Source organism: Oryzias latipes, chromosome 4, assembly GCF_002234675.1.
Source record: "Oryzias latipes chromosome 4, ASM223467v1".
Taxonomy (NCBI): Eukaryota; Metazoa; Chordata; class Actinopteri; order Beloniformes; family Adrianichthyidae; genus Oryzias; species Oryzias latipes.
Window position 1 is genome coordinate 19,282,796 of NC_019862.2, and position 15,805 is coordinate 19,298,600.

Below are 15,805 nucleotides of genomic sequence, written 5' to 3' on the forward strand. Positions count from 1 at the left end.
CCGCAAGTTCAGGGTCACATGATAGACGTTTGATGAATGACAATGTACCTTGTGCCATTGCCCCTGACCTGTGCGGAGGCCTGAATGTGGGCAAGGTAAAGATATTCACAGGCACATGCCCCGCTGACCTCAAGGCTTCGCCGCTGGATATTTCACCCACAGTTTTTCAGGAGAGCAGTAACAGCTTATTTCATCTAAGACTGCATTTCCTAATTGGCAATGCCGTGCGATAACCAACCTGTCTTTACCTCAGCAATGTCTGAGAGAAAATGAGAAAATAAAGCATGAAACAAGTGAAGAAAACTGCTTCTCAAAAAGAAAAAAATACTCTTAAAGAAAAATGAGTAAACTCACAGTGTAAATAGACAGATACAGTACTATTGCGTTATGTGTCAAGCCATTTAATATGCCTTTCCAGAGGTGTTTTTTTTCTCCAATATAATAATCTTACGATGACTGAAAGCATAGAAATGAGAAATTATTCAAATGTGACAGGGATTCCAAGTTGCCATGTAAATGCTTTTCCTTTTGCTTTTAAAAAGAACTGTTGATAACTAAACCTGAACAAAAAAAGTAAATAAAATGAATATATATGGGCCATATTTTTAAAACACATCACCTATCGAAGCTCATATACTTTGTGAAAACCTCTGTACTTTGACAAAGCACTTCTAAAGTAACTTTTGCCTGATTTTTTCTTTAAAGGCAAGGGGTTTCCATTTTTACCAAAAAAATAGGAGCCCCTATTTTTTCCAGAACTTTCATATAGAGATCTTTGCAGAGTTTGTCAAGAAACCTAAAACTTGAACATGCATAAGGTTGGAAAAAAAATGGGCAGGTCATTTGTCATTTGACTCCTTCATCTACAAATTGTTAAAACTGATCAAAAACTTCATAGATGAAAATGAATATGGATTGAATATGAATTTCTTTTTTACTTTGCTGTTGTTCCTGGATGCTGTTGAACTGCAAGAACGCACAGCAGGCAAGCTCCTAATAGAAAAATACTGTGATCATGCAAAGCCATCAAAGTGCTCCTCTGTACCAAAAGCTACTTTTTTGCCTTTGCAGAGTGAATCATTTTTATTGCTTACTTCCATAGCGTCCCACTGGGAGTGTTTCAAACAGAAAGCTTCTTTATGATAGATGCAGAAACTGATATATGATTACTTATTGATCTGAATATTTAATAAAAATAAATACTTTAAATTAAAATTTGTGTCCATCGCTAAAATCAAACTGAAAAGTGTCCTCCACTTTCCACAAAGTCATAATTAAAGTAAACACTGTTTTTTAGGTTGTTGTTTTTTTTTTTTAGACAAAATGAATATAGCTCATTACTTCCGGCTTGTCTATGCAGATTCACAAGGTTACCACAGTTCAATTAGTGTCTGGACACAGGAAATAGATATGGGGTCACTATTGTCCCCAGGCTTTGTGAAATAATCACACTTCAAGTGTCCATATTTTATTCAGCAAGAGTTTTTATCCAATGAAATCTAGACGTTGGTCAAGACACTCAAGGGACTTGACCAAAAGACAGGGAAGCCTCTTTCATACTGCTGATCCAAAATAAATTCAGACTTTGTTGTGTTGAGTTGTTGAGGGTTTTTTGATTGTCTGAGCCCATGAAGGGTTGCAAACAGGTCCGGCCGTGTCTCAAAGTCGGGACAATACGGTGAGTATGAAGTACAGGTGATGCTATGGTACGGTGCCCTAATGCCGCACTATAATCATTAGTAGGGTGCAAGTACTGGCCCCTTATTGACTGCAAATGGTGAATGCACAGGGAGTGCACATGAAACAGAAGTGTCTATGGAATGCTTACGCAAACTGAACTCTGATTGTCTAGTTTCTTAATTTCTAGGCTAATTTCAGGCTTCAAGCACAGAGCACGTCCTTGCGTCTCACCTTCTTCACCCTTACTTATCCTTATGTGTTGTTTAAGTGTTCACGACGACCTGTCACCTGCAGCATGCCCATACAAATAAAGGTGCATGAACATTCTACAGGCTCACTGAGCAGTCAAAAGTCTTAAAATGTCCTGCTGGCCACCTGTGGTCCTTGTAGGTTTGCCCATTTTTCACCTGCAGACAATCAGTACCCACCAGTAAGAGCGAATGGGACTAAGGCATTAATTTGGTGATCATAGAACAGCCTATGAGATTATTTGTTGTGACCAGTGTTTCTCCTTTGTAAAAAGCTCTCTTGCATCAAAGAAATCAACAACAAAACTGGGTCAATGACTGTCCGCAATATTCAAACATAACATTTTATAGTGGAACATTATCGCAGCACCATCTGTCTTTGCAGCTGACTCAGATGTTACTCAATTCAATCATTCCTATTCTAAGTGCACCCGTGCAGACTCTACTTTGCCTCTGGAGGCCTATCAGTGCCGGAACAAAATATTACGCCATAATGGAGTGGGAGCCTTTCATGGTGCAAAACAAGAAATAAAAAAAGACGCCTCGGAGGCGTTAAAAAACAGCACTATGAAAGGCGCTATTGACTATCAGGCGTAACCCTAAACCCCTCGATCAACCTATTGGCATACAAATTCTCCATGTCCTTTTTGTTTAGTCACGGTGCATGGTTTGGCTTACGCAAATGAGAAGGCTAATGTAGACATGCTTAAATATTTATACATCATAGTGCATTGTAATCTCACATGAAGATTGTAACTAACAGTCTCAAAACTCACACAAAACTATGTGTATATCTGTTGCACAAGCTCTATTTTCTCAGCTACAGCATAACGGCCCGACATTAAGACACAAAAGTACAAGCAATTAAAAATGACAACATAAATTCGGATATGCTAAGGCTTTCTGGGGCAGCCTGGGCTAGACAGGTTGAGGAAGTCACCTATCTAAAAGATGCCACATGATATTAATGTACAAAGAACGCCGCCTCTAACCCAGCAGTCACAGGAAATCAATCACCTCCTCGGCATTGCTTTCTTCTGACAAATATGCTCTCAGGGGCCAGGTAGCACAGCTAATGGCCTCCAATGTATTTCTGTCAAAGACACAGCATCTATTAATTATTCAATCACCTGTGCTGTGGTGCAACCTTACAATATTTACAATGCCGTGAGAGGCCACTCTCTCAACAACTTATTGTCCCTGTGGTTGTGAACTGCTTTTGCATGAGCCATAATAGCAACTGCTCCATTTCTACTGAGACAGGGAAGGAGCCAAGCTGCTTTCATCCCATATCAAGAAAGACACTGGTCTCTTGAGATGCACGAGAGTAAACATGGCTGCAGGCTGATGAAGCGTTTGTATTGTCTTTAAGACATTAATGAGGCAGGTATCTTTTCATCATCATTCTAAAGAGAAGGCAGAAAGTAATCATGAGGCTTTTTTTTTTCCTTTAGATGGAGGAGAATGTTGCAAAGTTATGCACTGCTAAAGCAGTAAACATGCTGAAAGATTTAAACATTTTCAATTTAGCATTGTTATAAAAGAGTGATGCCCAGGGAGAACAGATGCAGACACGGCCAAACAAAGAACACAATGGGGACAAATCCAGCTGTTTACAGACAAACTCCAGCCACCATGCTCTCACACTGCTAAATCCCCCTTTTTCCGCCTACTGAGGGGAATATGGGGGTTGGCTGTAAAGGAGAAGGAGAAGAAGCGAAGGAGAGATCGAAGTTGCATTCATGAGGATATAAGAAAAATTGGAAAAAATGAACTTCCTTATAAAAATGTGATACAGCTGAGCTGTGAAAAATAGTTGGTGAGCTCTGATTTCCGTTAAAGGGACACTCTGCTTACCATAAAGCTGAAAAAAAAGAAAAAAAAAGTTGTCTTTGTTACCTTGACAACCAAAGGTGCTGTTTGTCATTTGATGAGAATTTTTTAACCTGGCAAAGGATAACAGCACATTTTTCAGGTAGCACCCAGAAAAAAGATCCATATTTTTGTGTAGTAATACTTCATGTTAAAAGCTTTAAATTTAAATCATTTTGAAAAAAAAAAAAAAAAAAAAGTTCCACTCCAGTTAAGATTGAAAAACTTCACTTCCCTTTGCAAATTCAGATGTATCTAAAATAGAAAGAAAACATGCTGATGGATAGTTATGTAAATAAAAAAGGATTAAATTAAGTAAAAATAAATACAAATAAATGGATATCCATCCAGGTACATACACTCTCCATGTTTGCCTCCGATCCCCTAAAACTAAAATAGACAAACAGCTAAGTCCAAACTTTGTTTCAGACTCCTGTTTTCAACAATTTTTTTTATTTCTGTTTTTTTTTAATTTCCCTGTAGTTAAGTTTAATTACCCTGTTGTTTCCAGAATGGTGGGAGAAGTATTCCCTAGTTAATGAAAGTTAATTCTGTTCCCACACCCTTTGAACGCATCATGATTGAGGTCACGTGACAGGCTCCCTAAGAATGCAGTGACGCGCTGGAGCTCCGTCAGAGCAGCGGTCTCTGACTGACAGCACTGCTGGGACAGCTGCTCTTCCGCCCGGCAAGACATCCGACTGGGGTCAGCCCGAAGCGGAGCAAAAGAACCCCCGGGGCATTCTGAACTGAAGGGGCTCGGGGATGGGGCGGACCAAGTATGTGGGGCTGTTTCCACATGACTTATCGCTTTTGTTGTCGCTCTAAGACCCAGGTGGCATTTTTTGGTAGCGGCTGGACTCACAAGTGGAACTGTACTTTTCATAATGGTAGTTGGCGCTGATTTGCGCGTCTTTTGCGCACAGGAGCGCTGATCTTCGCGCAGAGCGCGCCGGACTCCCGCGGCTCTGTCTCCGCCGCTCTCCCATCCTTGCAGCGCAGCGGCGTTGGATGAACATGCGTGGATGCTTTCGTCCTTTTTTAGAGGGGCGCATGCATTTTTCCATTTAAAACCCACCACCACATCTGCAGGGTGGCATGAACTTGGATACCACCACTCAATAATGGAGAAGTAAAAAGGTAATTCACGTCAGAAGTGGCAATTAAAAAAGAAAGCTGCTGAGTGGAAGAAACCATCAGGGGAACCAAACAAAACATTCTGGTCTATGGAGAATAAGAATAAGGAGGAATCTATGAGGTGTCATTAAAGGAAAAAAAAGAAGGAGCAGGAAATATAAAAGCTCAGTCTGGGTAGGGGTGATGGCGGGCAGAGGTAGCGGGGATGACACTCTCCATGCGCCGTCCGCAGCCCTATCAGCAGCTGCAGCACCATGAGGAAGAGGAGGTAAGCCACACTCTATCAGACCTCTTCATCTTCATTCATTTTTTTATCCACACCTCTCAACCGCCTTGACCATCTCTACATGGACTGTCCATCTGCTCATCCTTAAATGTTGCAGGCAGGACCCTCAGGTGTTCCAGGCAGGTGCATGATGCAACATTCAAGGGATATCTATTGGACACAAACATCTTCACATATAGGGTCTGTAGTTGAAAAGTATTTATTTATTCAAATTTTAAAGCATTGTTGTGTACCAAGAAGCAAAGCCAAGGATTTGTTTTTTCATCGATTTGGATCAATTTAGGATACTTTCATCCACTCCATCATGTCCAACTGCTTAAGCTGTTTGGCACAGGGAAATGTGGAGGAAAATATCTGCCAAATCCTGCTTAAAAACGAAAGAAACATGAAACATCGCCCCATCCACGAGTTCTTTCTTTTCACCAAACGTTGTCTATATTATTTATTACTTAGTTTTGTTAACCAGCCAAATTCACAGCAAGATATTAGTAAGGTAGAAGCAGAACTTTTTTTTAATTCTTTACCTTTTAATGAAATGCTTTCCTGAGGATCAGCAGCACAATTAGAGGAAGTTGATATCCCTCTGTGTGTGCACAGGGCAAGCTGTCATATAACATTTTACAACAGCGACAACAGCTCACAGCTGCCAAAGCTTTATTTCCCAAAGGTCTTGGGTGTTTCTTTTAAGATGCGGCTCCATCCTTCCTGATGGCCTTCTTAAATGTTAAATGAATCTGTATATTTAGTCCTTCCTCTGTAAGTTATGCTCTGAAAAATACCAATTTATGAGTGTAGTATTTAAAAATCAAAAGAGGACAAATCTTGTAAAGCTGTTGGACAATATGTCACACAGTTAAAGGTACTTGCTTCTCAGTTATTAAAATGCTGCTCTAAGGGAAAACAAACCCTTTTTTGTTCTAAAAAAGAAAAAAAAAAGACAAACTTGTTTAAATTCCTCATTTGAAGTTTCAAATGTGGTTGTAGTTACTTTTTATATATAAAAAAAAATCCCTGAAGATAAAAATAAAGGCAGGCAGTCACAGTGAGTAATTTTTCCTGAGAGGATGACTTAAAAACACGACACTCCCTGTTTTGAGACCAAAACCATGTTGGGCTAAACAGCATTTCCTTAGAAGCAGCTCTGCTATCTGGTTAAACGAACTCTTACGGACCAGCTCCAGGCCTGCTCTGTGATAAATAAGTTCAAGAAGCTTGGTTACATGTAAACAGCAAAAGAAAACACAAGAAAACCTACAGAAAAAAGTGTCATTGGATGGGGACTTTTACTCTTGAATAAATGGAATCCTTTAACTGTTAACATTTGCAAAGGTTGAATGAATCCAGACTTCATCACTCTTTCAGTAAACACTCGACTCATTTTGTCAAGGCAGCTGAACTCTTTAACAAAGTAAAAGTTTTGTTCTATTTTTTTTATTTTCTGTTCACTTTGAGTTGCTTGATTCAAACATCTAAGAGTAGGTCTTGCACAACTGATAAAATATAGATGGTCCTGAATAGGATTTTAAAGGTCTTAAAGTAAAAAAAATGTGAAGATCAAAGTACTAAACTACAGCTTTCAAGTTCCCTTAACAGTTGCTTCAGATTCTCTAGCTAAAAACGGACGAAACATAGAGAAAAAACACTGTGGTTGTAATAAGAATAAAACTATAAGTACCAGTTACTTGTTAACAAAAATGATGATTGTATTTCCTGTTTTCCCTGATCTGTCAATTATTCAATGCCCTCTGGTGCTGATCAGGTGCCTAACTTTATATTGGTGTGTCTGAATCTGACTGTCACCATTGATCTGTAGAACTTGTAGTTAAACATTGAAATCATTTGCTAAAAATGATCCGGTTAAAAACACACCGATCAATGAAAACTTCAATCATTTTTTAAATATGTTGAATGAGTCTTGGTGGATTTACACCTGTGCTCTGGAAGTGTTGGTAGCCTCAATGACTTCGAATGAGGTGATTCAGAGCTAAATATTTTTGAAGTGGGGGTTAAAGCAGAGACTGAGCATGCTTTGACACTGGGATAGACCAGCGGAGTTTGTTTAGTTAGAAAGTAAAATGACAAAAACATTTCTAATTGGTTTGGTCTGAATTCATCAGCTGCTTTGATTTGTCAGTTTAGGAAGTATTTCTTAAATAAAGCTCTAACCTGAAAAAAGAAAAGAAAAAAAGCACAAGAAAAACTAGCTGTCTAGTTCATTGACATATACATTGACATGTACCGGCACTCACTAAATATAAATATACACAATGGACTAAGAGCTAGCTGGAGATAAATTGTGGATCTTTTTGTGAATCTTGTTGCTGACTGCATCACATTGTTCATCTTGGTGATAAATGGGCCTGTGCTAATCCGAAAAAAAAAAAAAAAAATGCTTCAACTGTACACAGATTAGGCAGAGCTCTGGCATAATGTAAGCCCATGATTTCCCTCTCGCTGACTGACAGAATGCACCCAAAAGCGACAGATACCATGTTGTCTTACCAAAGCGTAGAAAACTGCCACTTTTGAGATGACTATGTCAGATCTAATGTTAACGTGAGTTTCCTGTGTACTTACATAAAAAAAAAAAAAAAAAAACATCGTTGTTCAAGGAGCAAAGCCTTGTGGGTTTTTGTTTGAGCCCAGAATGTGAAAATATTTTAGTCAGTGAACTGTTGTAATTTGTTTAGTTTTGTGACTTTACAGGCTCACAAGAGTGTTAGTCAAAGCTCATGTGGAGGAAACAATTCTCAGTGTTTCAGTCAAAGGCCTTTCTTTTTTTCTACATTTGCATCCTGCTTGTGATAAAACCCTGAAAACATGACTTGTTGGAGGTGAAAAGTGTACATGGTACTGACTTCACTAGGTTATTGCTGACCTCAACATGTATTATTAAACACAAAATTTGAGAAACGTTGGTGAGGAAATTCTTCCTGGAAATACATTCTATACTGTTTGTTCCCCTTTTTTTTGAAGTGAAGCAACTCACTCTCACAATGGAGACAAAAACAGAAATGAAACTGTAGAAACATAAGTTCATTCTTTTCACAAAAGTTATAACTTTTATAAGCATAAAAAGAACAATAGAAAACTATTTTCTTTTTTTTATAATGTCATCTTTCGTCATGAACAAAGGTCAGAGATGGTAAAACAGTGAGCAGTTGTCATTTTTAAAGCTTGTGCCAAATGAAACATAGAAGCAGCCAGGAAATCTTGACAGGTTGCTTCCTTGATCAAGCTCTTTTGCAACTTTGGACTGCAAGCCAAACAAAGTTAAAAAAGGAAAACCAAAGCCTAGTCCAAGTTGATTTAGGAGTGACGTCTTTGAACCCCATACCACGTTGAAAAGCACGCCAACATTTCTTAAATGATTGTTGATAAACCAGGAGGATGGGAGTTTTTCCTTACTAAGTTCAGAGTTCATTTCATCAGAGCCTTCTTCCTCTAAAAAATTAGAACTTAGTCCTGTAAGACATATTCTGCATAGGAAACAGCAGTTTTTTACTACTTTGTGATACACTGAGATGACAGATGGTTAAATATTTGTCGAAACCTGTCAAACTTTGGCTCAGATGTCCCATAAAGCCTGGATTGTAAACAGCCACCCCCTTCCTCTGAACTCCAACTCTTCCATCTACTCTGCTCGCTTGGAGGAATAGTCATTGCCATCAACTGGATATTAAAAGTTAATGTACATCCTGTATGTAATATTTTGCCTGCCAACTTGTAGATTAGTATTAACTACTTTGACAGTTGGCTTCTACTTAAACTTCTACTTCTACTCTAAGATTGATTATTTATGTCTTATTAAAGACCCACTCTAATTTTTGTTTTAACAAGTTCTTGTGGAATTTTTCTAATCATGGAGGAAATATTTTAAAAGAATTCAGATCAAAATTTTGCAAAATTCTTGTTGCATTGATAATGTTAGGTTTTGTAAGGGGCTGTAAGCCAGCAGGAAAAAATGTAAAAAAGGGATCATAGGAAATGAGAGCAGGCTTGCTCAGTTCTGCCCACAACTCAGAGGCGGATTTCTGATGAACTACTGCTGCTCTGCAGAAATGTCCTAGAAAACAACATTGTTTCTTTCTTTCTTTTTTGGCTAAAAACGGCATTATCGTGATTAAAAGACCACTGGGAACACTTTTAAAATAGACTAAAATATGATTGGAGTTAGAAAAGATTATTGGTTTTTATCTTTTAATGTGTTTTAGTCCTAGCTTATCTAATTAAGTTTACTGGTATTTCAATAACTCACATAAGAATGCAAGAAAAAAGAAAAAAATGAATAAAAGAAGTAATGTTTTTCTTTAAACATGTAGGAAATGTGCTGCAACTCCACCTCAGCTTTAAAATAAATCACACATATCATGGTTCAATGAGGATTGTTGCTTGTAGGCAGCATTATTAGGCAAAACCACAGTCTCAGCCAGCCACATAATCAGGGAGGCCTGTTTCAATAAAGTAGAATTTAACCTCTATCTTTGGTGAGCAGCCACACTAAATGCCTCACAAATGGGAGTTGCATTTTTTTTTAAATTTCTTTTCCTCAGGAAAATGTGTCACTATCAACGCATGCAGTGTTCCTGAATAACGGTCACATCCTCATCAGAACTGGCAACGCTTGCTTTGCATGCATTACAGTCATGGTTGAAGCATTAATAAAATGCCACACTGATGATGTGGGTGGAAAGCAAAGAAAGCAATCTCTGGAAATAGGTTTGTAAAAATTGAAAGCCTACCATCAGACCCAAAGACTTCAATGAGTTTTTTTTTTTTTTTTTTTTTTTTTTAATATTTCCCCCAAGCTTGGAAGCTGATGTGGTGACTTGTTGGCACTAATGTATGTCCAACATGTCACCGCTGCGCAGCTCTTTCAGCCTACGTTCTGATCATTGACCGCTCCTTAAATAGCTGGGGCTTTAATTAGTCCTAGTGTAACTAATTGGCTTGCATAGAATTGACATTGATGGCAAGTAAAAATCTGAAATATGAGAGGCTGTGGCAGCCTAAATTCTACTGCAGAGAAGTAACAACGGATGGCCCATGCAGTGAAATTGGCATTTATTTTGAGAACAACAAAACAAAGCCATTTATGACCGCCTGTGTGTGAGTGCGTGGGTGGGCGTCAGCGTGTGCAAGCTTCTGTTTCTTGTTCGTTCTTTTTGGCTTTATTTGTGTGTTTGCCTCTGTGTGCACTCTTCATTTAAGCTTGTGTAACTAGATGTTCATTTAGTTGACAGCAAAAATCTCTCAAGCGCTGGATGGGCTCGGATGTAAAGTATGTTAACCTTTAAAACAAAGCTGGCCCTGGCCCCTCTCATTCTGCTATAATTGCTTGCTCTGAGTAAGCACACTCCTGAAAAGGTTATTGCGTTCCTTGTCAGTTGTCATGATGAATGAGCAAACATAGCAGGAAATCAAAATGGGAAGTTTGGAAAATATTTAAGCTAAGTATGCTGTTTTGCACAAAAGTATTCTCAAGCAAAGTTAAAATTATTATTATTTTTTGCTGGCATAGTTTGCCTTTTTTATAATGTGTGCACACTTTTGTGTCAATGTAATTTAACGCAAACACATAATTATGTCCATTGTGGATATAATTACATTTGTTCATATGCATTCTTTGTATGAGAAAAGCTAGTGATTATGTGTAGTTTGGTCTTGCTGCATAAAATCTAATGTATATTACTTTGTATGTGTCCTTTTGAGTATAAAAAACCTACTATGAGAAGAAATTGTGCACATATATTTACCTAGAAGAATAAACACAAACATTGCATTTCTGATTTATATTGTTTAAATATAATTTTCCAAAGGCAACTCAAGGGGAGAGATTTTCCATCATGTCCAAATTAGCTTGTGGTTGCAGATCATAACAATTGCCAATGGGGGTACCCGCTTTTGCAGGAAATGTTCCAAATTTCTGCAGATTAAGAAACAAAATTGCAACAATTCTAATTCAATTAAGTCCCAAAAAGTGTTTGCTTGAAGCAAAAGCGTTTACAGATACAAACAAGTACACCTGTAATTGGCCGGCACTACTTCTTCCTCGCAGCAACCTTTTCTTGTAAAAGCGTGATCCTGATTATATTTTCAGTTGAATTATCAAAGTTGTGCTCTGAACAAGAAAAAAACTCCTCCAGGGTGTGTTTTGCTGTTTAACTAGATTCACGTTTGTTTTTCTATGATTCAGGGTCGGCTAGCACACACAAGAGAGATAGATCCATTAAAACCAAGCATTTATCCAAATAACAATAACAAGGAAAGTCTTTTGGGCTCTGCCTAAAAGCCAGCTATTACCACAATCTCTTGCCCACCTCTGGGATCTCTGCAAAATAGTCATTTCAGAAAAGGAAGGCATGGAAACAACAACAGGATGGCATGTATTTGTCTCTTCTTTTTCCAGCCTACCTTTGAATGCAAAATTCACAATATACAGTAGTTTGTTCCCCTTTCAGCACAACCCCTCAGCTGTCACTGATTCGCACATTTGGTTTGGCAGAGATTTTTACACCGGATGATCTTCCTGACACAACTCTATATTTTATCCGGGCTGAGGACCGGCACAGGGAGACCCAGACTCAGGCCCTCTTCTGACTAATATAGGTAGACAGTGGCGTGAATGGTCTTGTCAAAGGACTTACACTGAACTCAGTTCACTATGTCCACTGGGAAACAAACCCTGGTGTCCCATTTGCCAGTCCTGCACACAGCCAAGTGAGCCATCCAGTCGCTTAACATTCACAATATATTTATTTTAAATAGAAAAATAAAAGCTAGAAATCAGCAATTCTTGGAAGCACTTTTTTTTAGCTGTGGTATTGTTGATTGGTACAATATTGATTAGACTTAAATGAAATGTAGTGAGGTTTATTTTGGTTTTAACTCAACTGATAAAACTCTTTCAATTGATTTTATGTTATGGGTTTTTGTGTGCTATGGTTATACCTTTTTGGGATGGTTGGGTAATCCCAAGAGGACTAATGGCAGCACTGAAGGTGAATGACAAGCGATGGCTGTTCTCACCAGAAGCTTGCTCAAGGTGCAGCACCACTGCCTGCCGGACCCTGAAATCTCATTTTGACAGATTCCTCTCTTAAGCTGCTGTCGATGTGCTCTAGGGGAGTTGATGACACTTCCTTGCCCATGTGGTTCAGGGTAGCATTAGCTGGCACCACATTGTGCAAACCAGCAAATTTAACTTCAGCCCGAGGCATTAAACTGAATAATGGCATGCAAGAGTAAGCCACCATCTCACCTTTTTGCATTCATATTTCTAACTTGTTGTTTCCACCATCACCTGCATAGGATATTTGCAAACCAATCCCGTGTATGATTTTATTATATGTGAAATTACTTAAAGATGTTAAAGGAAATGGTGCTGTTTTCTGTCTCCACATACTAAGAGTTCTCAGCTCAGATTCCCTCTCTTAGGGCAGTTTAGAAAGAGAGATATTCACCATGTTGGCCACCTGTGCATTTATTTAGATCCTTTGATTTGGACAAAATTGCTTCATGATTGACATGTGTGTAAAAGAAATTTGCTAAAGTAAATTACTGAGGCTTATTTTATTTTCCCTAAGGAGAAAATACTTTCAATGAAGAAATTTGCCATGTAACTCAGTATTGGGAAAAAGGAAAGCATTTTGGAATGCTTCCCAGGCTGTTTCTTAACTTCATTTTTTCTTCTTCCTTTAGATTGGAACAAGGAGAAGCAAAGGAGGTGGCCCTTATCGCAATCTGAAGGGGACAAGACAGATAATATGACCCTGGGTTTGTCTGGAAAGCCAAAGAAGAGCAAGAAAGAGACTCCCATAAGCAGTAAAATGCTGGTTTCGTAGCAGTGCTAGGAGCTGGTACAAAGCTGCTACATGCAAAAACTGAAAGCTTTAAGTGTTGCCCTGAATCTAACAGGAGGCTCACTCCAATCCATCTGCCAGGTCAGATAATCCTGATTGTTGGCAGCCACATGTTTGAGGTGACTTTCGGTGACTGCCACTGCCGCAGCCCATTCTCAAGCAGCCCCAACAGCAGCCTCCTGTGTCCCCGATCTGCACCATGCAGTGGAGACGGCGGCACTGCTGTCCCATCAAGGTGACCTGTACTGTCAAGCGATCAGCCTTTCGGACCCATGTGGTAGCTCTATTCTTCTTGGCTCTGCTCTTCACCTTCTTATTATTTTTTAGCCATCAGGACAGGCTACCTGGAAGAAGTGGGCCTCGCGAAAATCCGCTTGCTTACACCATTAGAGGTTTTCGCAGTCCCAAAGGGGAGGTTAACCAGAGCAGTTTTCTGAGGAGTCTGTGGAAGGATTCAGGGTATGTACCACCAAAGCCTCTGCTTAACCTGAGCTCCCAGCAAGCTGAGGGCGCGCCGGTGGAGCCAGGAGGAGGCGGCGCCAGGATGGGTGTAATGGGGCTAGGCGACTCCATGAGTTCCAACAACAGTTTACAAAAAGAAATGGGTGTTGGAGGGACTCTTAGTGCTGAACCCTACCCATACATCTTGAACGAACCCCTTAAGTGCAGGGAGTCCACGCCCTTTCTTATCCTCCTAATTGCTGCAGAACCTAGACAAACAGATGCTCGCAATGCAATCCGCCAAACATGGGGAAATGAAAGTGTAGCAATGGGCTTGGGCTTTGTTCGGCTTTTTATGCTTGGCACAGGCAAAAGTTCAGACACTTTCCTTCAGAGGAGCATTGAGGAAGAAAGTCGTGTTTACCACGATATCATCCAACAGGACTATATGGACACTTACTACAACCTAACCATCAAAACCTTAATGGGAATGAACTGGGTGGCTACCTATTGTCCACATGTCTCCTATGTGATGAAGACAGACAGTGATATGTTTGTCAATACAGAATATCTCATCCAAAAGCTACTAAAGCCCGAGTTGCCACCCAAGCAGAGGTATTTTACTGGCTACCTGATGAGGGGCTACGCACCAAATCGAAACAAAGACAGCAAGTGGTACATGCCACCAGAGCTTTATGCCAGTGAACGCTACCCGATATTCTGCTCAGGCACAGGATATGTGTTCTCAGGGGACATGGCACAGCTGATCTATCAAGCCTCTCTCGGCATCCGCAGACTGCACCTGGAGGACGTCTATGTGGGAATCTGCCTGGCAAAGCTGCGCATTGACCCTGCACCCCCTCCCAACGAGTTCCTCTTCAACCACTGGCGCGTCTCTTACTCCAGTTGTAAGTACAGCCACCTGATCACTTCCCATCAGTTCCACCCCAATGAGCTCATCAAGTACTGGAACCACTTACAGAGCAACAAGCACAATGCCTGCATCAACATGGCCAAGGAAAAGAACAGCAGGTACAGACACAGAAAGTTTCATGCGGAAAGGTCTTAATGATGGACCGTGTAACTTCAAACTGGTTTGAAGAAATGACTATGGACGTACCAAAACTTGCTTGGAGGGACTATTTAATTCAGCACTATTCACTGTTTGGGGAAAAAGCACATTGTATTTGGTATTGTGTACAGTTGATGATCCAAACTATTTTTTTTAATTTAGAAAAAAGAAAGAAGGCAGAGTTAACTTATTGAGCATTTTCTTAAAGGGAAACTGGGGAAGACAAGCCTGTGTAGCTCAAGAATGGTGTTAAATGCAGGTGCCATGTGAGAAATGGTAATTCATGTTCTCTTCTCAGTGGTAGTGCAATATGTAACAGTATACAAAAATAAAAGGCAAATGGAAAATTTTATGGTGCAGTTGGCCTTACGCACGTAAAAGGAACTGTATATGTATTGTGTTGCAAAGTTACACTACCTAAATATGAATGAATGACATGAAATGTTGACATCAACTACTTATGCTGCCCTGTTTCTCAAGTGTTTACTTTACAGATCTATCTATGAAAACTCCTCTAAAGACTGGTTACCTGTTATAAACCCAATTTATTTTTCAAGAAATCTACGTGAAAGCATCTGGAATCACATCAGAGATGACTAAGATTGTATTTTTTAAAGCTTTACATTTGAGTATGATTCTGCACTTGAGTAAATGTGCAATGAATTAATAAAAAACAAATAAATAAATGTAAGGAATTCAGCTTGTGGTTGTGTGTATTGTGTCTGAAATGATCTACGTAAAAATTAACAGGACTTTAAAACATGGATAATAGATGCAAAAATATATAGGAGGTTTAGATTAGTGCTTGCTGAAAACTTTTATACTCAAAATCTTTTTCAATTCTTTCTATGTGACTCACTAAAAAAATCTTGAAAACAAAATGATCCAAATTGAACTTCAAAAATTAGGGCATAGAAAAATACAGTATTAACTATAAAAATCATACTTTTTTATAGCAGACTGCATCAAGTCTAAGTGGTTGGATTACAAGTGGTGAGCAATACTTGCTTTAACTTATATTTAAAGTGGACAAGAAAAAAATAAGCAATTTTATGAATGTTTTATTTACGTATATTTAAGTTCTCCGTGCTCTTTTGTTCCAAAAGTCCAAACTAAACCAAATGTCCCTTTTAGGTGATAAATGGAAATGTTTTTTTTTTTTTTTTTTTTTTTTTTTTTTTTTTTTTTTTTTTATAAAACTTTCAAA

The 15,805-nt window shown here is 39.0% G+C and overlaps 1 protein-coding gene across 3 annotated transcripts; it reads left to right on the forward strand.

Annotated features, from left to right (window-relative positions):
- Nucleotides 1-4,372: 4,372 nt before the first annotated feature.
- LOC101155918 (beta-1,3-galactosyltransferase 2) lies at nt 4,373-15,297 on the forward strand. 3 transcript variants are annotated; one of them, XM_011474232.3, is made up of 3 exons: nt 4,373-5,205; nt 5,321-5,403; nt 12,925-15,297. In XM_011474232.3, exon 3 carries the CDS (start codon nt 13,285-13,287, stop codon nt 14,593-14,595), a length of 1,311 nt encoding a protein of 436 aa, XP_011472534.1. In that variant the 5' UTR covers nt 4,373-5,205; nt 5,321-5,403; nt 12,925-13,284; the 3' UTR covers nt 14,596-15,297. The 3 variants fall into 3 exon arrangements, with proteins under 3 accessions (XP_011472534.1, XP_011472535.1, XP_011472536.1); XM_011474233.3 differs by lacking the exon at nt 5,321-5,403; XM_011474234.3 differs by lacking the exon at nt 5,321-5,403 and having other exon boundaries at nt 4,373-4,940.
- The last annotated feature ends 508 nt before the right edge of the window (nt 15,298-15,805 follow it).